The sequence below is a fragment of the Idiotropiscis lumnitzeri genome, chromosome 3, assembly GCF_059441095.1.
Source record: "Idiotropiscis lumnitzeri isolate Australia: NSW breed Sydney's pygmy pipehorse chromosome 3, RoL_Ilum_1.0, whole genome shotgun sequence".
Taxonomy (NCBI): Eukaryota; Metazoa; Chordata; class Actinopteri; order Syngnathiformes; family Syngnathidae; genus Idiotropiscis; species Idiotropiscis lumnitzeri.
In genome coordinates this window covers 20,637,127-20,662,322 of record NC_142393.1, presented here as the reverse complement: position 1 = coordinate 20,662,322, position 25,196 = coordinate 20,637,127, and the positions used below count along the sequence as shown (strand labels likewise).

The 25,196-nt window shown below is 39.7% G+C and overlaps 1 protein-coding gene across 1 annotated transcript in view; it reads left to right on the top strand.

Annotated features, from left to right (window-relative positions):
• Nucleotides 1-1,565: 1,565 nt before the first annotated feature.
• Nucleotides 1,566-25,196, top strand: part of LOC148340303 (diacylglycerol kinase zeta-like) — a 56,862-nt gene continuing 33,231 nt past the window's right edge. The window contains exons 1-20 of the mRNA XM_088289498.1: nucleotides 1,566-1,693; nucleotides 7,086-8,257; nucleotides 10,737-10,845; nucleotides 10,967-11,062; nucleotides 11,879-11,956; nucleotides 15,172-15,228; nucleotides 15,382-15,450; nucleotides 15,534-15,605; nucleotides 15,680-15,796; nucleotides 17,223-17,294; nucleotides 18,074-18,172; nucleotides 18,249-18,331; nucleotides 18,400-18,460; nucleotides 18,597-18,710; nucleotides 19,512-19,649; nucleotides 21,185-21,263; nucleotides 21,863-21,918; nucleotides 23,484-23,546; nucleotides 23,628-23,701; nucleotides 25,073-25,184. Of these exons, the coding sequence (XP_088145624.1) occupies nucleotides 7,254-8,257; nucleotides 10,737-10,845; nucleotides 10,967-11,062; nucleotides 11,879-11,956; nucleotides 15,172-15,228; nucleotides 15,382-15,450; nucleotides 15,534-15,605; nucleotides 15,680-15,796; nucleotides 17,223-17,294; nucleotides 18,074-18,172; nucleotides 18,249-18,331; nucleotides 18,400-18,460; nucleotides 18,597-18,710; nucleotides 19,512-19,649; nucleotides 21,185-21,263; nucleotides 21,863-21,918; nucleotides 23,484-23,546; nucleotides 23,628-23,701; nucleotides 25,073-25,184 (2,553 nt within the window). The 5' untranslated portion in view covers nucleotides 1,566-1,693; nucleotides 7,086-7,253. The remainder of the gene's footprint in view (nucleotides 1,694-7,085; nucleotides 8,258-10,736; nucleotides 10,846-10,966; nucleotides 11,063-11,878; nucleotides 11,957-15,171; nucleotides 15,229-15,381; nucleotides 15,451-15,533; nucleotides 15,606-15,679; nucleotides 15,797-17,222; nucleotides 17,295-18,073; nucleotides 18,173-18,248; nucleotides 18,332-18,399; nucleotides 18,461-18,596; nucleotides 18,711-19,511; nucleotides 19,650-21,184; nucleotides 21,264-21,862; nucleotides 21,919-23,483; nucleotides 23,547-23,627; nucleotides 23,702-25,072; nucleotides 25,185-25,196) is intronic.

Sequence of the window (25,196 nt, the reverse complement as noted above, 5' to 3'; positions counted from 1 at the left end):
ATCTTGTTTTGTCTCCGTGTGTGGATGATTGTTTTTACATTACACTGGTAATGTTTTTGTTCAAAGAAGACCAGTATTGTCACTTGTGGTTATGGTTTCAGTCTAAGGCATGCAAAGAATGCAAAATGCGGTGTGGAGTGAGTCAACACAATATTTTGACAGTTCCATTGTAATTGTTGGCCGGATTAAATTGATTTTGATGGCTTGCTTTGATGTAATACAGTATTGCATTGGTCGACATGTTGTAGTTGAATACATTTATTTCAAATAGCACTCTACTGCAATCCTTCTCAAGTTTAATTGCTCATCCACTACTGGTGGTGGGAGTGACAGTCGTATTTATTATTCATTATTTCAGGTAAATTGGTGCTCTTCAATTTGTTTTGTTACGGACTAAAAATATCATTAAAGTTATTCCTTATTTTAAGTTGATTTCTTTTTTTTTTCTTTTACGTTCTGGATGCAATGTTGTATATTGGTGTACTTTAACAGTTTTATTTAATATAATCGTGGGAGAGAGAGAGAGTTGAGAAGCACTGCTCAACAGTATAAGGGCATTAAATGGAATGTAAAGAATAAAAAGGTTTTGCATCTCAATAATTCAATGGAACTGTGCTGCTCCATATGGTCTTGGTAAATGGTCTTTTACTTGCCGAGCGCCTTTCCACCTATTGTGGACCTCAAAGCCCTTCACTCTTCTGTCACATCTACTTGCTGATGACATGACATCATTTGCAACTGCAGGTTTAGAATCTTGCTCAAGGACACTTCGACATGGTCACAATGGCCAAAGATCAAAGCCACAACCTCTCGGTTGCAAAACGACCACTCGACCAATGTATAATATATAAGTGCATAAATACTAAACTGATTTGGTTATGAGCACTAATGAGGACTTTCTTACCCAAGGTGCATTAGTCTTGTTAAAAACATCTATGGCGTTTTGAATTGTTACTTTATTTACTTTTTGCTGGTTGTCTCTATGAAGGAGCATTTTCTCCCCAAAATCATCTGATGACGGCCGAACGGAGCTTGAGTGAATTGAGTTGCAGATGTGTGACGTGACGTCAAACTTAACCATGCTTTATAGTTTGAAGCGCAATCTATTAGGCTTTTCCCTGAAATTCTTCATCAGTTTCCATGTTTTCATAGTGTTGAACTGCAAAATCGAAGGGCTAAAAACTAGTGTGAATGCTTTCTCCACTGTTATGACTGCGATTCATCTCTCCCTTACTGGAAATTCCAGTTGCATTTAGTCCCCCCCCATGGCTAACTATTTCTTGACAAGTTGACACATTGCGTCACGTTTCACTACCGTGCTTTTTATAACACTTAACCGTGCATTTCCTTTTGATTGTGTATGCCGTACAGTATACTAGACTGTATTGGGAAAGTACTGTTGCCTTCACCACATCAAGGAAGTACGTGCTTGTTTATTTTTGTCCCAAGTTGAGGCCCTCATGCTCTCTGTTTCCCGGCCACACCCTCTCTCTCTCTCTCTCTCTCTCTCTCTCTCTCTCTCTCTTTCTCTCTCGCTCTCTCTCTCTCTCTCTCTCTCTAGCTCTCTAGCTCTCGCTCTGACACGCTCTTTCTCTCACCGTCTCTCGCTTGCTGAGCTTCTGGTTCCCTGTCACTATACAGGAAGACTGAGTGAGAGGAGTCATGGTTGGATAGTTTACTTCAGACTTTACAGGTTTGTATCTTATTTATTCCGTTTTAAATGAATAGTAAGTAGCATGCATGGTATTATTGTAGCAACATTAACTTGCGATTCAGTCATATTGGGGCAGATGCAGTGCTGTGTGATGTTCTTTATTCATTGTTATTATGTAAGAAGTTCTCAAATAGGCCTCAAAACACTTATAATACTGTAACAAGCAATATTATAAAAGTCAGTTGAGTCAATAATTATTTTATTAACTGATTAACTGCGCATCACAGCAGAACGAGTGAATGCAATCAAACATGTAATATAAGAGAATTATTTTTCAAACCAAATAAGAAGTTGAAAACAGTTACAATAAGCGCAGCTAGGCTTACTGACCTCGGAAAATGTCCATAGACGGAGTTCACGAGACTCCTCAATGTCACTGAGGAGAAAGGAGCAAGTGTTTTGGATTTTGAAATATGAAAATATCATTTAACCAAAGATAAATCCCAGCAGCAATACTAGAATCCCATTTTGCAGGATTAGTACTGAAAAGCTCACATTGTCTTGACATGCATGAGTGACTGAGTGTTAGGTGAAGTTGTAGACAGCGGAGGGTTGGTCAGTGGTCATCATCACAACTCTGCAATTAACAGTACAAGTCTGTGTTGGTCATCACCAAAAAATATAAGCACACTTGAAGTGTTAAACCTTGATGATCACTGATCGGAAGCCTCACAAGATCTGGTTGCATGCCTAGTCAGAACAAATGGCCTTTGAATTCATCAAGTCACTTATTATGCATCAACTAATACGTGCACAAACTGTCAGTAACTGTCAGGCTACAACACAACACATGATTTTGACCAAGGAAATCACCATTAAAAATAGGTCATACTCTCCCACTAGAACATTTGTGAGAATGTTTAGTGGTTGTTATGGAACATTTTCAGTGTATTTGCATCATGCACCACTATTTTTCATGTAAATATTTAACCCAACAGCAACTCTGGAAAGCCTAACACACACAGTCACCCTCTTGTCAAACCTCAACCCTTTCCATGATGTCAATGTTGCTAGTCTTGCTCTTGTTTGCTCATTGGACGGATATGTTGTGAACGTCACATGACCAAACCCAGAAAACAGGTGAGCTGTGACAATCGTTACCTGAGCCCTTAGGCACTGTGAAGTTGTTCTCAGTTGACTGCAAATGGGAGTACAAATGGAAACCCATTAAGATGGATAACGAGTGAATTTTGCTGCTTAATTCATATTCCACAAACGCACTATTAATTAAAATACAATAATCCCTAATTTTCCACGGTAGTGGTAACTTTTTATTATTATGATTATTATTTTTAAGTTTTAATTATTATTTTTTGGGGGGGGGGTTACGCTTCTGTTAAAATGTTAACTATAAACAAAGTCAACTAATTTATTCACAACATGTCCCCTCGCTATATGGCCGTAGTTTTTCTTCTCTTTTTTTTCCAATGAATATTTTGGAAAAATCCATGCAACACTGAAGCCACCAAAAGTGAAGCGCGAAGTGGCTACCGATTATTGTACTATGTTTAGACCAGTGGGTGCGCATAGAACATAAAGTAAATTTTCATCTTGACTTCAATTGAATACTTGCGGGGAAAATAACTCAATCTGGCACACCATTGCATGGCATCAAAAATGCAAAGAATGGAAGAAAAAAAAATATGGAAGCAGTACTACCTCAAACTATGCCTTCGCCATTTATACGACACCTTCATATGATTACTTGATGGCATTTTCCCCACCATAAGTTGCACCGTATTAAAATGTGCTGTCTCAGTTACGGGTGCAATTCTGTATTTCAACACAAACCTTATTATTGGGAACAAGCATGGTAAAACAAACGCCTGCCTAAAATATACTGAAGAATGCATGCTCTCTTAAATGTACACTAGCATGGATGTTTGTTTTTAAAAAAGCAACAAGAGAAAAACTGAGTTTGGTTGTACTTTTCTGAAGCATTTCACACGACAGGTTCCCTCTCGTTAGTGTCAGTCAGTCTCGTTGCCGTGCGGCACCTCAGAAATGATGTCGGCCAAAGCTCGAATGGTGAAAGCAGACACATTTACGGCTAATGTGGCTAACGGTTAGCCCAAGCATCCAAAAACGCATTCAGAAATTGTGGACGAACTCACCGGGGGTACCTCGCAGTCTTAGTAAAGCTGTGTTCGCCATCTGTCATCCATCACTCGCATGCCATTCGCAACTCCACTTTAAACTTCCTGTTTACACCGGTCCCTGTCCAAACGGTTTGAAGTTCCTTGGCCATGCTTCCCGGAAGGATGGCAACCTCAGTGTTCATTTGCTGCCCTACAGTACCTACTGGGGGCGTGTCTTTTGCGTCCTCATGCTGTCCTCAGTCATGTCCGGCTTTCCTCTACGTATATAAGCAGTGTGTCAGCAGGAAATGTCCTTGTCAGTCATGCAGATTGTTCATGAAAGTCATAACAACATTTACAGATTTTAGAAATCCGTCCACACAAGGCACGCCGCATTAATAGGTCTCCCGTCCACTTTGGAGAAAATGTAAGACTTTTAAGTGCGCCTTACGTTCGTCCGATCGAATCTTTGTATCTGCCGAAACTAGTACTTCTCAGGAAATACTCCAAATTCCCCAAACACTCATTTTTATTGCTATCACATGCACACTCGCATCAACACAACACGATCCCAAAATTATGTCCAATTGCTAATAAGTGGCTAATTTATTATGCAGTCGTTTGTTCAAATGGAATGAACGAGCCCCTAGACTTGCAGAACATTTGGAAGTCAGCGGTCAGGCCGTCGCCATGTGCAAAGCCATGCAGCCTTTTTTTCTGTGAACATTGAGCACCCAGACAACCACATACACATTTTCAAATAAGTAGAAGCAACACCAAAGTTACATGATGCTTAGCCACTACCCCATTGATATCAGGAATTCTCATTCCATTACTGTCATCGGAAGTGTGAACGCTATTGTTGTTATCTCATATATGGTATTTAGGAGGGAATTTCTAGATCAGTTATCTCTGTTAAGATACTATGAGCCTTCTGCAATATGCTCTACTTACTGGCCCTCAAATGTTCCAGGATGGACAGTAACAGTATCACCACCACCTGTTAGAGCTCAGCCAGTGTGCTGCTGCTGCTTCTCTTTCGTGGAAGCTCAAGAAACGTGTGACCACTGACTATCAGTTAAAAAAAAAAAAAAAAAAAACTCCAGGAAACCATTTAAAATATAACTGACATTTACCCACTACGCAATATCATAGTGTTGCGCAACCCCAAGATGTGTTGATATACAAACTCAGGTGGATAATAAATTTAAGAGTAGTTGCATCTGGTATCTCACTCTCTCGTCTCCCATCATGGTAGGGGATTATAACTCCCCGGAAGCAGATGTTGCATAATAGCAAAACACGCACACACACACACGCACACACACAAGATGCACACACCAGGCTCGAATGAGAATGAACGGAGATCAAGAGATGAACTCAGCAGATTGTCTGCCAATATCATTATTTGATCTTGACACAAAAATATTTGCCCATGCCCAACGAGTGTTTATGAATTACTTTAAACAGATCTGTTGTGCCCACAGTTCTTGGCTCAGTATTTTATTGACTTTAGGTAACACATGCACCACTCACGACAAGCTGGAAGCTGGAAGTATTGGGCTTTTCAGAATTAATCTAAAAATTCACCCTAACCATTACAGGTGAACTTGTCTAATATTTTTAATGCACATGGGCATCTGTTTGAGTTATTTTTGCACAAGTTCTGTCTTCTAACACAGTGGTCCCTAACCTTTATTCTCTTGTGGAACCCTTTCGTCACACCATGAGCAAGTGCCCCTTTACTCATGCGTGGTGATGAAAAAGTAGAAAGTGACACAACTGATTGTCATATCCTTAATTTTAACATTTAATTCTCAGGCATTTTCTTCTTTTCAAACTAAAATTAGGCAACTATAAATACAGTGTATTGCTTTGAAAATAAATCAACTATGAACTCCAAATAAGTAGTTCACATGCCTCTATAATCTATCACTCATCGAGCAGTTCCCTTAAAACAGACATTTAAACTTTAACTATGAGGAACAAAACAAGGGAAGCAAGATGTAGCGCACATTGGCAGGTTCGTGACATGACTAAGAATATTTACTTAATCTTGGAAATAAATCATGGTTTCTATATACCCTCTGTAAAACCTTGTTTGGAAACTGCTCTAAAAAATACCTGATCAAAATTCACAAAGAAGTGTTTGATCCACGACTGGACCAATACTTTTACTCTTCTACGCCTTTCTGTGCCTCTTAGTCTTTCTGTATCTCTTTTGCAATCTGCTGATTACGCTTCAACACTGTAAGCTCAGTGATCACTTTCCTTAAAGAACAACCAGTTTGAAGCCTTGTCATGATGAAGTACTTTTTATCAGTTGTTGGTTGTCTTGTTGTCACGATGACGAAATGTAAACAACATGATGAAGCGGACTGTTTAAATACCATTTCTATTTGAACTTGGACATTTATTGGTTCCTTCATAGATCAAACAGCTGTTGTGAAATTTGCCATTCAGGTAAAAAGTATGGAAAATTTTCACAGTTTGACGTCCATTCAAAAGAAGCTCAAATTAAGTTCCCCTGTAAAGTTTAGAGCTTAGTTTTTCTTGTTCCTGAAATTTCACCTACAAGCCATATATCCCTAATCTTTTGTGAGGAGCAAACTTTTACTCATGACCACACCTAAATTAACTTTGTGTTGGAGATGAGTGAAAACACACAATGGAAGGAAGTTGAAAGGTGATCCACACCGCTTTTGACCTTGAATTCTAAAAGTAATATTTTACTCAATTCACAACCGCACTGAACTGATGAATTACATTAACACTGTACATTTGTTACAAAAGTTGTTTGGGTGTAATCCTGCTACTAACTAGCAAACAAACAATGTTTAAAAACATAACCTCCTTTGTTGAGGTAACAATAATGTGCACCTGCACATGCATTTTTCCTCATGTTGCCACTGCACTGACTGAATGTAAAGTAGCACTTGATTGCTGTATTTCCAGTTGCACAAAAGATACAACCTCTCATGTTGTCATGGCGCCGTACGTGTGTCTAAATTCTGCATAAGGATGGGACATATTAGATATGTGAATCGTACTTTGAACAACGCAGCACTGCATCATAGACCCGTTGATTCAATCCATTTTTAAATGGCTGCTTGCGCAATTAAATATTACGTTTGACATATTGAATTGTATGGGAGAATTGAAATATATTGTACGCTTAGTATTTAATAATGAATTCAATGCTGGGGTCGCATCTCATGACTGATATTAGTAGACACAATGATCCCTTTTGACGTTATCGGCTATGCAAATTTACCGAGCTGTTTAATTTGCAGAGCAGCCCGTTTCCCCGAGAGGTGGACCAGCGGGTGACCTTCTTCCTTCTTGGGCTCCTGTCGTGTCATCTGCTATGATAGTTGACCTTTGAACTTAAAGCTCCTTCAAAGAAGACCAGCGACAAGACACTACTACTATGACCAAGCATATCTTACAGTCCGAACAGCATGGATTACTTCTTCCAGCGTCATTTCCATCGGTGGCACAAGAGACAGAAGTACCCTCCTACTCTGTGTCAACCTGGACCTGCAGTCCTGGTCAGCAAAGCACGGAGGCGTTCTAGTGTCGGGCTGCCTTCCGTAGCGCTACTTGAAAGCCGGCGCTCCTCGAGCGGCTTGCCTCTGCTTCCTTATCAGAGACGTCCCAGTGTTGGCGTTTTGGTGGCGAGTGGTCCAAGGCGACAGTCCATCAAAGATGCGGCATGTACCAACTCAAGCGACTCAGCTGAAGAAACCGGACTTGAAAGACCTGATATACAAATGAAAAATGATCGGAGACCATCGCAATACAAACTTAATGCTCGCCGTTCTTCCACTGCCTTCTCTGGTGGGCGTCGAAGAATGGCGGTGCGATACTGTCGCCCCTCCAAAGAAAAGTCCATTGAACCGCATTTGCTTGGTTCGTCCATGTTACTTGCGAGCGTTGTTCAGATGGGCAGTGGTGTGAAAAAAAGTCAAGCGGAAGAATCTGTCTCACTTGGTTCCTGTGCTGGGTCTGATTGTGAGGAAGTCAGCATCCAGCAAGTGGGGGAAAAAACAGCTGGCAGAAAAGACGAGGACCGACCCAGATCTCAAACGCATCCAGGCCAAGCAGTTATGAAGAAACGTGTTAAATCTCGACCCTTCCTCCGACCTCCTCGTTGTCTAAGACGGAACTCCTCCCATCTCCTCCCAGCTGAGTCTGTCTATCAGAAAAGCGAAATGCTTTACGGGCTTCATGGTCGCTATAATCATCGACGGTCGAGTCAAGGCCCTCACGCTCTGAATACCTTATTTCAGACTTCTGCCAGCAGCCTCAATCTGAGGCAGATGTCTTCAGCCGATCTAAAGTCAGATTCTGAGGCACTTCTTTGTGAACCTGCACTCCCTAAAAGCTGCTCTTCACCTCTTACTGGCTCAGAGGGCTTGACATACTATGATCCATATCTGGAAACATGGGAGAACTTCCTATTGTATGTAATTACCTCTCTCACAAACACACACTGTGTTACAATCAGTGTCTTGCCTATTAGTATACGCCAGCGGTGCACGTAGCGTTTATTTTGGTGGTTGTTTTGTGTACATGCTTTACTCTGCAACCTCACAGAATGGACAGGAGAGAGGCGTATATTCTTCATAAATATTAATTAAAAACAAATAACAAAGTTAGCATTAAATGACATTCAGTCTTAGTTGGACTCCTGATTTGCTGGCGGACTGACAACTAAGAGAAATTTTGAAGGACTAACCGCAGACAGAAGCGTTTTTTCGTCCGTACCTGAATCGTCATTAACCCCAGTGGTGGGCAGTCTGCCAGCACGAAGGAACGTCCGTCAGTGACAGACCCCTGTTCCGCTGATGCACCGCATGTCTTGCGTGGGTTTGTTTGCGGTGGTGGTAACACTGAGGTTGCTTTGAGTGGAGTGAAGGAGTGGATCCTCGTCCCCCGACAGACAACAAAAGTAAAGTTTTTTTCTTTTTTCCTGAATTTAATTTGGCGATGACAAAATCACATTTAAAATAACGACGAATGACGGACTGGCAAAATTGACTAATGTACCCAACTCTGACAATGAGTACAAATAAAATTGTAAGTAACTCCCTAAAGACACGATTCATATTAAAACACCGTGTTTAGCTACCTTGAATATTGATTAATCCAGATTATTTGATTCTCAGGGCATTGAACTGATCACAACTGGATGTTCTGGTTGTCTTGAGAAGATGTTTCACCTCATCTGAGTAGGCTTCATCAGTTTATGCAACAAGGTTGGTTGGGAATGCAACAGCCTTGGGCTGCAGACTGCGGCAAAATGTCTTCTAAGACAACAAGAAAAGTCCAGTTGTGTTCGATTCAATGCCTTGTGATTCCTGTTGAGCTGACTTTTGGCCTGTCCTCCTTCACATGCTTGAGGACTATAAAGATTTTTATCACAATGGCGATGCACTCATGTGGATAAGCCCTTTTATGTTTGTGAATCAGATTATTATTATTTTTTTTCCAAAATGCCTCTCAGACTTGGTAAATAACAAAACACGACGTCGCAATACTCACCACTCTTCACTCTCATGCCTCAGAAGTTTGTGATTTTGTTTGGTATTCTGAAGCAAAATTGTTGTCACTTCAGGGAACATCATTGAGGCGTTTTTATTCCAGATGCTCCTACAGCCAAAGCAGAATGTTGTGCAATATATCCCTTTTACAGAATCACAGTTTTTGGTTAATATAACCTCAGAATTGACCATAACCGGGTCAAGTACGGTACCTACGGACACCTATTTCACTGACGACGAATAGAAACGGGCCAAGAATGTCTCCTCCAAAACACTACTTCAGATAGAATGTAAAATACCATGTGCACCGTTTGTCTAGTGCGTGTCGCTGTGTTAGCATGTGTGACTGAGGCACTTTGCTTCAATTCGACGAGAGGAAATTGCTCCTCTTCCTGTAAAATAAATAAATAAATAAATAAATAAAATAAACAAAAATCACACATTGTCAAGATACTCCCAGCAGGTTAAGAAATCCGGCCATGTTGAATGCCTCCAAGACTGGAAACCCAAGCAGAATTACAAAACCGCTGTTGTTAGCCTCTCTTGCTTTTGTGTTTTTTTTTTGTGTGTAGGAAAGCATCTCCAAAGAGGAAATTCTGAATATGGTGATGTCCATGTATGACTATTATTTATCTTTGAGAGTGCAGACTGGTTAGGTTCATCGGTTCGAAACTAGCCCCGGCCTTTCTGTGTGGAGTTTACATGTTCTCCCCGCGTATGCGTGGGTGTTGTTTGGGCACTCTGGTTTCCACCGACATTCAAAAGACACGCGTGGTCTGTTGATTAAACGCAAAATTATCCCTAGGTATGATCGTGAGTGTTTGTTCTTTTGCGTGTGCCCTGCGAATGGCTGGCAGCCGATTTAGGGTGTACCCCACCAACTGTCCAAAGTCAGCTGGGATGGACTCCAGCATCCATGGATAGATGGAGTGCAGACCTCCACTAAGACCGCATTGTCTGTAAAGTTAGTGCTTGTTATCTGTTAATGTGTTGGCATTATCCTGATTAACCGATAAGGTGAATCATTCTGGTGGATAGATGTTCCATTGTGGTCATATTGACTGAAATGGTGAAAATAAATTGCTTTATCCACATTGTCAGCAAAATGTAATGGGTTCTTTCTTGGTCCTTGCGCAACCCCTCTAAAAAGTTGTGTGGAAATTGGTTTGGTATTTTTTGCTGTGAACCATAGTTGACTGCTGATTGCTTCACCAAGTTAAAATGACTATTGTGAGAAGGTCAATAAAACACCAAGGTTATGTCAACTCTGATAATTGTGTTACACACTATCTTTTTACCGTAGAAATTTGCAGTGTGCAATTTTATGCAGGGTCTTGCATTGTCCAGTAGAATAGTATGGCAGCAGGATTGATTTACACCTCTGTTATCTGTTCCCAGAAAAGCAATAGCAAAATCCGGCCTGCACCATCTGCCCTGTCAGCCAAGTACATCATCTTTAAACCGAACAGAACCAGAAGCAGTCATCCGCAGCACTGTTGACTGGACTGTAAGTAGAAACATACAGTAAAAGGACCATTATGCTCAATCTAAATTTCTCTCCTTCTCTCTCACACTCTCAGTCTGACTCTCTCACTCACTCATACATATATTTTGGTTTGTCTGACTAGGAGTCTGCTCAGTATGGAGATCATATCTGGTTTGAGACTAACGTGTCTGGAGACTACTGTTATGTGGGAGAACAACACTGTGTTGCTAGAGCACTGGTTAGTATCACATGTTAGTATCTTGTCATTTCACTCACACCCACTCTATTCATCTAGCCGTCCATTTGTCTGTCCGTCTTCCTGGCTGTCTACTTTATGTGTCTTTCTTTCTGTCTCTCCATCGCAACTCCCTTCTCTCCATCCAATGCATGTTGTTCACACTCTCTTACACTCTCTCTGAACAATATTGGGACATTGGGGCTAATATTTTTATCCTAGCTGTAGACTTCAAACAGTTGGGTTTGACTTTAGAAAAATGGATGGTGATGACATGAGACCCGATGAATATTTAATCTTTTACTTACATTCATCTATTCATTCGTCTTCAATGGCGCTTATCCTGTTCAGTGTCATGTGGTGCTGCGGCCTGTCGTAGCTCGCTTCGGGCACACTCCACCCTTTACTGGTCGCCAATGAGTTGCATGGAGCATTTAGCGATTAGGGACAAACAACTATTCACACTATCCCTGAGGGGGGACTAAATCCATGCTGCCTGCACCCAAGTCAAGCGAATGTACCAGTACGCCATTAATGAATCCAAGCTAAGGATTTTCAACTAAATTTTAAGTCTTATTTAAATCTTCTGCTTTTAAGTCTAACTGAAAGTTTAGTTTCCTTATAGTTTCAATACTTTTGGAGGGAAGTGTAAGATGTATCATTAGGAAACTGGTGTAGGATTTGTTTAGCCTTGATCAGTGCAGGACTGATGTATAGTTGTATTTCTAGAGAATACGCTGCAAATATATAGTGAAATGTGAATCAACTCTAGGGCTAAAAATATATATAACTTATTATTTCTATTCTTATTCTGCACAGCAAAAGTCAGTCACCCGAAGAAAGTGTGCTGCCTGCAAGATAGTCGTCCACACAATCTGTATTGAACAACTGGAGAAGGTAATGTCCAGAATTAGTCTTAGTCGGCGTCTAGCTTGTGTATGTGCCTGCGTGCATGTGCGCCTACATGCATGCTCTTACATACTCATAACATACTCACGTTCGTGAAAAATTTTGGTACAGCAATAGGGGGACCAAGGCCTGTTGCAAATAGCATGTAAAAAGCCAAGTATCTGGCACTTTCCAAAATATTTTTTTTTCTTTTTTTATAAAGTAGTTTATTGTATATATACACTACAAGCCAGAGGTATTCAATTAAAAGTCACAGAGGTCCACAACGAAAATTTCTTCCAATTAAAAGGTCCGAACCAAAGTCCAACTTCCCAAAATGTTGTTAGGCTTTTCCAGCGATCGCTGGAAAATTGTGGCTGGACTCTTAAAACGCAGACACAGGAAAAGATGGATTACAAAGATATTTATTATTACACTGAATATTCAGTTATCCAAACATAAATCTAGGTATAGAGGTATCTATGTATAAGTTTATATCTATAATTACAACCGCCGATGAAAACGATTAACACAAAGCGCTGGTGGAATAACTCACACCAGGAAAAAGGAATCACGACGGAACGAAACACGCTTGCAAAAGGCAAGGAAAGAAATAACGAAAATAGCTTACCGCAAAGAAGAGGACCAATGAGTGAAAAGAGAACAGAAACGAACCGAGCATTAGCTGGAGACGAAAAGAACAAAACGCTGAACACAACACACGAAGCAAGAACACTATCGATACGAGGAACATGAGCAATGTGGGATAATAATCCGACGCTGACTTGTCGGTGTTGGTGGCTTAAGTAGTGTGTAATCAGTAGGTGAATGAGAGTCAGGTGTGGAGCTGGTGGGCGCGTCTCTCCGCTCCTGATGACATGGCACGAGACGATCGCTGGAGGAAACGCCCCCACTCAGCACAAGACAAACAAGTCAAGTCAAGTCAATTTTATTTGTATAGCCCTTAATCACAGACAGTCTCAAAGGGCTTTACATAGCCACAATCGACATCCCCGATCTTAACCCCCAGGAGGGCAAGGAAAAACTCACAAAACCTCATTAGGGGAAAAGTGAGAAACCTTGAGAAGGGACCACAGATGGGGGAATCCCCCTTCCAGGATGACCAGGCTGCAATGGATGCCAACTGGGCAACATTTGACACATACAATGATGCTATGCAATAATAGATGAGATAATATAAGAGTCAATTGAATGAAGTGCTGCAGGAAGATGACTTCAGTGGAGTGGGTCCTCATCCAGGGCCGTAATATCCATGGCAGCATATCCGAAGATGAGCCTTCGATCTTGTACCAGTCAGTTGGTGTAAATTCAGTACAGCCACTTCCAAGTGAATCGCCATCACCTAATTCGGGGAATTAGGAAACACAACAGCGCATGACAGAAACGGGTCATGACAAATGTCTAGCCTATGTTCACATTTTTATATAGTTTCAATATATAGTCATTTTCAACAGAGCGCACTTATATACTAAATATTTAGCAATGTTCCCATTAAACACCTTTGCCAGTCAAACAAATATAAGGTGTTTATTTCACATTCAAGAAAATGTGGCTCCAGGAATTTAAGGGTGCCACTTCCAGAAAAAAACTGTAAAATATCGCCTGCAGAAATATATCAAGTGCTAAGCATTGAGTTAACATCTTTTACCTTTTTTTTTCTTTAACCAAAGCGTTATCAGCCTAAAGAAAACCCGGAGAGCCTAATTATCCAAGTCAACATGTTCAGTACACAATCAATAAAAATGGCTGTCCTCATGAAAAACCTAATTCAAAATGAGCTTTGACACCGCCTTTTCTTTTGAATATTTTTTTTAACTTCTCTTAATGAGAAAAATGAGTTTGTGACTGCCCTGCCAGTGATTTAAATCTGGGTTGGAACGGAGTCAGGGCCAGTGGGATTTGGTAGATTATTTCACACATCTGGGCTTTGTGTTTTCCTTTGAATAATGTTTGTGCAACCACATTTAAGCACTCCTTCAAAACTTCCCCATCACTTGAACGTTTTTTTATGTTTCCCCAAAATCCATGATCCTTTTACTGAATATTCGTTTGCATGCCGCTTGGGATGGTTTTGAATCGGCTGCAGCCAGAACGAAACTAAATTTCTCCGTCCATTCATTTAAAACAAGACGCATCGACCTCGCTAACATTTTAGCCAGGCATACTGTCTGCAGCACTCTTTTCCGGTCTGCTGCGCAATTGGCAGTGGATTGTAAACAAAAGATTTGATTGGCTCAAATCAGTGACGCCTTTTCCATTTTTATTAGAATTGCAGCGCCAAAGTTTGCGAATGCGCCCTGAAAAAAAATCCTCATAGATTGGCCATGGGTCCGGTCCGAACCATCCCGCGGTCCGGATCCGGACCATTTGGTGATGCCTGCTATAAGCTATGATCCGAAAGCAATTTATTATCGTTTCAAAGTCATCTTTCAACTTAACTTTGACCCAGTGGCCCAATTAAGTTAGGCCTTGCATGTAGACCAAACATATTATCATGCAGATGTGAAATACATTTTCAAGATGAACCTGATGAGGAGGCTACAGAGGGACAAGATGATTCTGGTAAAATAAAAAAGGATTGTGATTGAGCCCTCAAAGAGGAGGTCAGACAAAGGTGAAGAGAAGGATTAATTTAAACCCTCACAAGGACGACTCGTTTTTGTGCACAAAAGAGAGGCTTGTATTTTGCACCTCACACACGTCATCATTATGTTTTAGACTGGCAGCGCCATTATGGTGGCTTTGCTCCTACTGTGAAAGTACCATCTATTAACCTCAAGAGATGATCCAGAATTTAGCCATGAAATACAATTATCATCATTGATTTTTGATTATATGACATGAATAGTGCTTTCATTATCGTTTCATTATCACAGTGGACCACATGAAGTGATATAATTTGTGATTTTGTCTCTATCATTCTCAATTGTAAACATTATAAGATATTGAAGTAATTTTAGAAATGGCTTCAATTATTATGCAATCATTATCTGATCTGATCGTCTGGTTGTCTTTGTGAATCCCAAATTGTAGCTGATTAGTTCTCGCAAGTGTACCAAATAGTGACCAGTTATTGTAAATGCCTGAATGTCTCACTGGAAACTGTTAAGTGGTAATAGTGCTGTGACTGTTTATGAAGATGATTCATGCAGTACGGTGCATTACTTTGTTCACAACTGTACTCTTCCTCTATTCTCTTGTAGATTCATTTCAGATGTAAGCCATCTTTCAGGGACTCTAGTTTCAAAAGCATTCGAGAGGTGAGTTTTTGAAATGTGTTCAGTGGTGCTAACGGTTATCAAGGATAAAAGAAAAACTGTTAGCTGACAGCAAATTTCCTTTTTGTTTGGAAAATTAAAATCACTATTTAGTTTTACCTTTTGAAATTGAACCCTGGTCATTTTGGTTTCCAGCCCAACATTGTGCGTCATCACTGGGTGCATCGAAGGAGACAAGAGGGAAAATGTAAACAATGTGGCAAGGTGGGTGGTGATGTTTTTTTTTTTTTGTTTTGTTTTTTAACACCTCATTGTTAAGACTTAAGAAGGATTGTTTTGATCTTCAGGGCTTCCAGCAGAAATTTGCTTTCCACAGTAAAGAAATTGTTGCCATAAGCTGTTCTTGGTGCAAACAGGCGGTGAGCATGTCTATAATCTTATGTTAATTAGATTAATGGTTTTATCATGAGGAAATGTGCTTTGTTTTTTTTAGTTTCACAACAAGGTGTCCTGTTTCATGTTGCACCAAATCGAAGAGGTTTGTCCAATAGGACCTCACGCTGCCCTCATAGTCCCACCCTCATGGATTGTTCGAGTCCGACGTTGCCAGGTAGGATTTGTTGATGGCTTGTTTACAGACACCCTGTTGCTTCATATCATGTGTCAGGTGCTACGAGTCGAAATTTCCAGTAAAACACCACTCCAGTTACTTCAGTCATCTCCAGATTTTATGCCTGTATAGTGCACAAACAATTCATCGGCTCACACCTAGCCCTGACCTCATACACAGTCAGTTCGGATGTAACACGATCTGTCAGCACATTTATATGCACGATAATTGACAAAGTTAAGCTTCTCCCACTTTTTCACACTTCTTTGTGATGTTTCAAGTTCCATACACTTTATATAAAACTGTGATGCTCTTTTCAGACTGTTTCTCTGTGGAGATTCAACAAGAATAATTTGCCTTGCTACTGTAGTTGACAATTTGTCGCAGTTGGTTAGTTAAAGGGAAAACTTTCACTTGGTCATATTTTGTATAAGCTTTAATGTTTTATGCACTTGTGGCTATGGGGGCATTCAAAAATTCAGCATGAAGGCGTCAACATAATACTTTTGAAGGACCTCATAGAATACTTGGACGATCAAAAGTAAAGACTTCTGTGTTATTAGTGAGCGATATTATGTATATATATATATATATATATATATATATTTGTTATATATTGTTCGGGATAGTGTTGATGACCAATACATCATGGGACTGGTGCATGTAAACACACCACACCGGATTGTCGCCATAGGCGAATTTGCATCCGTTGTCCCCAGGCAGATTTATTAAAAAATAAAAACTGTAATTTTGGGTGTTGGCCATTATAAAAAAAATAAATTAGTTGTTGCTACCAAAAAAGTGCAACAAAACAAAAGAAAAAAAAAAAGGATTTCATGTCAGTGTCAGCAGTGTTTCCTCACTCAACCCGACTAAAGCGTTAAAGATTAAACGTGGTCAGCTGTCGGGAATAAGTAACAATGTGTAACGTTGATACAATGATAACACCACCCTCACCCATAAATGGGTTTTTGTTTTCTGTAAAGTTGTGTTCATTTTTTATTTTATTTTTTTTTTCATGATACCAAACTCAATGATTGTCTTTTGTTGGAAATATGTTTCTGTAACATCCCTCATATAGATAGTTATTCCACTGAAAAATCTGATAACCATATTGGTCACGACAATATTATTAGATTTTTTTTAATATACTTTTTGCTTTTGCTTCATTTCCATCATTTTACATGTACGTATTTGTTTTCCATACTGCTTGTTTTCAGTAGAGCCTATCCCAACTGTGTTAGTATCATTCATTTGTGTTTTAATGTGTTGCTTTCACCGTCTTTGCTGTTGAATTATTCCTATTTTATGTTGTAATGGATCTACAGTCTTGTTTTACAGCTCCAGATGTTGTGACACCTATATATATATTCCCCAGGTCCAAATTTTACACAGCATACTTGACTTATGCTCTGCTTTCAAACAGACATCAATGAAGTCAAGTAAGAAGAAAAAAAGGACATCCTTCAAGAGGAAAAGCAGTAAAAAAGGAGCTGAGGTACATTAGCAACATTTATTTATCAAGAAAGTATTCGTTCAGATGGTTGAACTTTTTGATATAAAAGTCTTATTATTTACAGAATGACCATTCAATGGTTGATTGAATAAATAAAGTTTGTATATTACTACAGCACAGCAGGAAAAAAATGAAACTTTACACTATAAAGTATGCCTTTCTGAAACACTGCACTGAAAAGGAATGGAAAGAAGTTGCAGCTTAATATAAGATTATTCTTACGCCTTCAACAAAACATAAGATGAGTTATCCGTCAAGAAGTGCAATTCAAAATATACTGAACCCCAATAGGGACCGAAACCTGCTGCGAATAGCGATAATCTAGGAGTAACTGTTGGCTGCTAAACACTTACCGTAATTTCAATCAGACAAAGCTGCGGCATAACTAAATGAAGCTCCTCCACTCACTTCAACACAGTTGTTTTCCCCCAACATCCTACAAAATGGTGCCAAAGCACTATTTTAATATGAGAGGAATGGGGAAGAGGTGAGTTTCTTTGCAATTAATAGATGATTGGTTACCCCTAAAATCCACAAATAGGTGAATGCGTGAATTGGAGCCATGAATATGCGCTGAATTAACAATGTCGCACATGTCTGGAGCGTGTAGTCCTATATTTCTTAGACTTGTATATTTTCAGTGCGGACTCTGAGTTGTGAAGCCATATTATTGTGCTTACATGATGATGGCTTCTCTCATTTCCCCAAAATTCTGACAAAAAAAATTGCATTTTTAACTGCATTGTTTTGTTTACTCGCAGGATGTGCGACAGTGGAAGCCCTTCATCATCCGGCCCATACCTTCCCCACTGATGAAACCCCTGGTGGTGTTTGTCAACCCCAAAAGTGGAGGAAACCAGGTATTGTTAAAATAGATTTTGGATTTTTCTGGGCACTGCCTGGTTTTTGAATCTGATATTTATTTAATTCTGACAGGGCACAAAAATCCTTCAGTCTTTCATGTGGTTTCTGAACCCAAGGCAGGTTTTTGACCTGAGTCAGGGAGGACCCAAAGAGGGGTAACTATTCACTGAAGTATTCAAATATAATATTGTGATTTGATACTAATTTGGTTGAAAACATCTAGCTTGGAGTTGTATCGTAAAGTTCATAACCAAAGGATTCTGGCCTGTGGAGGAGATGGAACAGTGAGTGCCGAAAGTCAATGCACAAGTCACACACTAAATCCATTTTACTGGATGTTTATTGTGTTTGTGGTTTCCCACTGTAACCTCTACCTAATATTTTTCACTCTCTCGCATATGTGTGCGTGTGTAAAACCAGGTGGGCTGGATCCTGTCTTGCCTTGATGAACTGGGATTGAATCCTCAACCTCCTGTTGCAGTGTTGCCACTTGGGACAGGAAATGACCTTGCTCGGACTCTCAACTGGGGAGGGGTGAGTGCGAATAGCCGAGGTGACAAGAATATTTAAATGTTGTACTTATGCAAAAGTACTGAGTTCACACAGAGACGTGCAAGTCCAGAGATACTTGTTGTGGGGAAAAAAAGGTTAAAATAGAAGTATTAATGTTATCTAAGTGCAGAATCAAATCCAACATAATAATGAGAACTTCATTTTCACTGTCAGGCATAACTAATACCAGTTTTTCTTGATTGGAACAATGAAGAAAAAGCCTTCTGTGGCCACAAAATAGTTGCTCCTATTAACTTTCATAGTGCTTGTGGAAACATGATTACAGGACATGTCATTAAAACATTAAAACAACCCATAGCTTTCTTAATGGTCTTGATTAATTAATGGTAATATGAAAAGTAAACCTTCACTGTATGTGCCTTTTCTAATTAGACAGAGAATGTCAGAATGCCGGAAGCTTGTGTTTTTTATGCTGGCACAAGTCGACGCATTCACAGTATAATCTGTTGCATCATTGTTGTTAATGGTTTACATTCCTCTGTCACGACTGACCCAGTTTTTTCTTCCTTATCCAAAGATCTCATTCAATGAATCAAAATCTCAACCGTAGTTGACGTTACCTGTTTTTATTTACATCTGATTTGTATTTTCTTATTCGTGGAGGTTGAAAAAAGTAACAAGCCTAATTGCAAAGTAAGAAGTAGAAAGCACAGATAGCTGTTTTGAAATGAAAGGCAGGTAAAATAGTCATCATAAAAAGAAATATTCAAGTTAAGTACAAAAATCTCAAGTCCAATAACAAAATATTTGTTGTTTGCGCAGGGCTATACAGACGAACCCTTGTCCAAGATCCTGTCCCACGTTGAGGACGGAACTGTGGTCCAGCTTGACAGGTGGAATCTACAGGTTGAAGCCAACCACAGTGCTGGGGCTGAGGTTGATGAACAGCAAAGCGATAAGGTTTGACATAAAAAATTGTCACCATCAACTTTTGAAACACAGCTGCATTCTCGGTCTGTATTAATACAGACTAGGCCTGTCATGATAATTACTATATTGATAAATCGCTCAATGAATAAAATAGACCCAATAGCATTTTGACAAACTTGATAACTGCTAGTTTACATGCTGTTTGTTTACATACGTAATCATCAGTTGCGTTGATTCATTCCCTCTCCTGTCAGTCAACTTGCTCGCTGTTGTGCAAGTTGGCGCTTATTAAACACACTGCGGATGAAACGGCTTTTGACTGTTTCAGTTGGGTACGCATGTGTCCCGACGGTTCATTGGCACCCTTTATCTCATTTACTAATGAGGCGCAGCAGAGTGCAGTAATACCAAGGCTAGCCCAGTACTGTGAATGCTAGCCAAGTAGCCCAAATGCTACGCTATGCTAATGTTCTGCCGTATTGACAAATGGCTTACTGTTACTTCAGTAAGCCATTTGTCGCGTGCAGCACCGCCATATTACCTTCTTCGTAATGCAGCGGAGGCTTGGACTCCTTAAGTGACAGCAAACAGAACAATGTTAGTGTTTTTTTTTTTTGTATTTGATCTGGCTTTCGATATCGGTCTAATTTTAGTCGAATTTTATTTACATTAAAAATTGAAGCCAGTATTTACATTAATCATGTTATATTTAACATGACCATGATCAAAACAATAAATACATCGGCCTTCATGCTTGTTGGCGCTGACTTCACTGCTTCCAGCATCTTGTTTTGATACGCTACTTTTGCGAAGTGACAAGATCTTGCGTGACCGCGTGTAGTCATGTAAATTTATGGGGGTAAAGGATGTTATTAAAAGTATCGATGTAAGTTTTTCAGAATCAACATCAGGCTATGAAAAGGAAAATATATCAATTTTCGTATTTTTTTAAACCCAGCCCTTGTTTCCATTCTTGGAGGCATACAACACAAACAGCTTTCTTAACTGACTGGGATGGGAGTATCTTGTGAGTGGATTTAATTGTTTACAACTGCTTTAAGTGCCAACCGAGATAACATTTAGCCACCGTTGGTCACCGGACTGACTGGCGATGGGTAAACATTTTTTAGCACTTCTCGTCAGCTTGAAGCAGTGAAAACGCACGAGACAAGTTGAGTGTTGTGATATTTCACATCCAGTCTAAGTAGTGTATTGGGGATCACACACACAAGACAGGCTTGGTGTGTTTCTGTCAGTCGTCAGTGAAATGGACGTCCGTGGGTCCTTGACCCAGTTAGGACGATTACAGGGATGGACGGAATCCCACTTCCATTCCTTTTAAAAAAACTTCTCATCCTCCGTCTCCAAAACGGACGTTTGTCCAGGACGGTGGACTGACCGTTCCGTCCCTGGGATACAATGTGGTAATGGCAGGCTGCATGTATTAATGTACTGAATGGATACAAAGTGTTTTTTTTTAACTTTGAATTTGATTATACACTGTAACAGTGTGTGACAGTAAGTAAGTTTTTATTTGATTCTATATTGTGTGTATGCTCCCTCAGCTTCCCCTGGACGTGTTCAACAATTACTTCAGCCTTGGATTTGATGCACATGTAACTCTAGAGTTCCATGAGTCAAGAGGTACGGTGCCAAATAAAAAACAAGTTGTTTTTTGTTCATGTTGTAAAAAAGAAATCTGATACTGAGTTAATGAGGGTTGTTTCCACTGCAGAGTGTGCAGGAGGAATGGTGAATCGTGGGTCAGTAAATAACTGGACATACTGCTATGCTGGCTTTTAATGAGGCAGCATGGTGACCCAGTGCTTAGCATGTCAGCCTCACACTTTTGAAGTTCGGGTTAGAATTTAGATTTACTTCCTTGACAAGTTTGCATGTTGTGCCTGTGTTTTTCTCAGGTTATTCTAGCTTCCTCCCACATTTAACAAAAAGGATATAATTGAAGACTGACATGTCCATAGGTGTGGATGTTCGTTTGATATTTTGATCCATGAACAATGGAAATGCAGAGAAATGCAGTGCCATTACTGATTGGCTTACTCAAGCACGCCCCCTTGCGGCTGAATTTATCCCGTTTTAGGACTGATTGCTCCATTCATTCATGCTTCTAATGGCGTTTCTAGCTTGAAGTACTGGATGAAATATATTTCATTTTCTTTATGTCTTTAATCCATTTAGTATCTGATGATTGTTTTGTTTTGAATGTTTGTTATTGTTTTTAGAAGCCAACCCAGAGAAGTTTAACAGTCGTTTCAGGAATAAGATGTTCTATGCTGGGGTGAGTCTACACAATCTGTTAAATTGTCTAATACTTGCTTTTTTTAAATCATAATTTTAAAGGAAAATGCTTGCTGAACTTGTCATCTTGTTGGACATGTTAATATGAGAGACTTTAGTAAACCTATACTACAATATACTATATTGTACATACTTGCACGTTTCTCCTTTTTTCCAACCTTTATATAATGTACAGCACTATTAAATCCAGTCCTTACTCCAAAACAACATTTTACTTCTGATTGATGTGAACAAAATCTCTGTCTGTTTGAAGGCTGTGTGACAGCAGCCAAAAGCATTACAACTAGATAAAAGTACAAGCTTAGCATTACGGTGAATCATAGCAGCTCTGTGAGACCCACAGCTTGAGTTTTAAATTTCTCTCCTCAGCAGAGTTATTAATATGCTTCATGTGGTAAACATTACTGTAAGTTTGGTTGTTTGTGCATTTCCACATCGAGAAAAATTGCAAAATAATATTCTTGGCCTGTGCAATTGTAACTTTATTACATACTTGCAATAGCTAAGTTTGATTGCAACAACTCTGTGTCAGGTAGTTTTGTGAATAATAATGTCTTTATCGTCATTGTAACAGATAGGTGCATGAACATTTTTGAGCATTTGTCAAAGGCTCACGCTGTAAATAAGAGGATCATATTTGTTAATAGTCTCTTAAAATCAATTTGGTTGACGTACTGGTTAATAATATGGAGGAATCTCTCTCTCGTTGCCGTGGCAACCACTTAATAAATTGATTTTAGTCCCCCCCCCTCCAAAAAAAGGTCTAATCATTGGATGCTGCACAGGTTTAAGGAGGAATGGAGCATCTCTGTTACCATGGTGACCTATGATCATCTGCTTTTGTGGTCTGTTATATTAGTGGACTGTAAGACTGAGTTTACAGAATCAGATCCAATTGTTTGTCTTTATTTTGACCAAGGTCTTATATAACACCTGGCTGTCTTGTGTTTTATGAGGTTGTCTTATATGTTTGTAAAATAATCAGGTGTATTGAATTGTGTGGATTTGTGCCGATAATAAAGTCAATAGGCCAATAATCTTGAATATTAAACGTGTTCACGATTTCCAACCAAAAATCTGACTTTGGTGCCATCCTGTGGCATTTTATAGCATTATAGAAAGGCCACAGAAAATGCAAATAGGTGAATTTGTGAAGCGTGAAAGTATTTTTTGGGGTGCTATTTGTATTCCAGGGGTAGGTCTAGAACCCTCGAGCATCCCTAAGTGCTGTCCATGCCTCAGTGATCTCTGATTTTTAACCTGATACCACAATATTTAGTCAGTATTTGTCATTTTCAAATATCAATTCATGTTTAGACTCCACGTAATCTTGCCAATCATGCAAACTTTGTTCAGAACGTAACTTCTAAATAAGCTTCTGAGCACATCATCTGTCTGTGCGTTGATGCTTTTTTCTGCCGCTTAGCTTGTTAATGCCTGCTAACACTGTTGAAGAACAGACAGAGCTTTTTCAGTTTCTGTGTGTGGGGCCTAAAGCATTTCAGAACGAACATTTATCGCTGTATGTTTGTGACTGCCATACAGACAGCATTCTCAGATTTCCTGATGGGAAGCTCTAAAGACTTGTCTAAACACATCCGAGTTGTGGTGAGTAGCTGCCAATCAAGCTGTTGCCTCTTGTGTAAAGACACCGCCACTCATGTGTTGTTTCTGTGTGCTTGTCTGCAGTGTGATGGCACCGATTTAACATCAAAGGTTCAGGATTTGAAGCTACAGTGTCTGGTCTTTCTCAACATCCCCAGGTTTGTCACAAGAGCTACCACTCCTGATAGAACATACGATTTTAAGTAGGGCTGCCAAGATTAGTCCACCAATCACAATGATGTCGACGGTCCAAATCGTCGACAATTAATTTAAGTAGTCGACGAATCGTTTATTTATATATTTATTTATTTGGCACATTGTTTTTCTCTTGAAACAGCCTCGTCTCGCACTTTTCCCCACTGGCTATATGCACGTCTATGGTACACATGCGCCGTAATTTTAATTTGGGTCATCCTGATGTAAAGAGAAGCATTGTGTGTAAGGATTGTTATAACTTCCTGGTGTTAGCGATGAAAAAAGTCAGAAAGGTCCGGCACATTTCACCCTCAAATACTTCCGTTGCAAACCTCACTTGGATGCTCGATCATCAGGAAAGGAAGCACGTTGTGGCTGATGCCTAATTTCATTTTAGACATGTTCAGTCGTGTCTTGCAAGCGAGCTATAGTTAGCTCACGCACACACTGGCGTAGTTTACTTTTAAGGCCACAATAAATACTGACTTCAATGTAAGATGCACCATCATTTGTAAGCATCTCAGAAATGCTGGTACAAGCTGCAATATTTAATCAAAGTTGAACGTTGTATCATCTCTATTTGTACGTCCATGAAGAATATCGCTGTAAACTAATTATGGTTATATAATAGCAGCTGCTTGTTGGTGCGATATGTCACAATTTATCTGATTTGTCGACTAATCGTGACTACTGTTGGTGATTAGTCCTCTACCAAAATGATCGTTTCTGGCAGCCCTAATTTTATGTAATTACACTGAAACCAATTAATTTTATTGAATTTATTATTTCCTGTTCTCCTTTGGGATCAGTCAAAGTGGAGCAATGGAAAATTGTCACACCATTATTCTTATCAACAGATGAACAACCCTAGTTAGACAGATGGTTAATAGGAGATTGATTGACAATTCATAGCACATACTGTGCTTTTCATAAATCACACCAGAGGAATACAACAACAACTTTGCCGATCAAACGAGTATGCAGCTCTCGTTTAATGGTTGCCTTTAACATGAAATAGTTTCCGTTCATTCAGGCCATTGCTTGAAAACGGCGACTCCTCACAATTTGGGGGTGAAGAAAGTCATCTTAGGGGCGGTATAATGTAAGTTGGACCAATTCTGGCATTTTGGAAAATGGCTGCACACAATTACGTGTACTTAGTTGTGTAATCTTACACTTGAAGGGTAGGCAGGCACTTTCGAGACATTCAGTTAATATTTGTACACAAGCAGTTAAGTGTTTTTTATCACATGGCCCCCTAAAGTATATTCAACTCAAATGATGATGGTTAATCAGTCTCTGTGGATGTAATTGTGTGCTTTTCTATTTTTCAGGTACTGTGCAGGTACCACACCTTGGGGAAACCCAAGTGAGCATCACGACTTTGAACCTCAGCGCCATGACGATGGCTACATTGAGGTCATTGGGTTCACCATGACGTCATTGGTATGAAAAAAA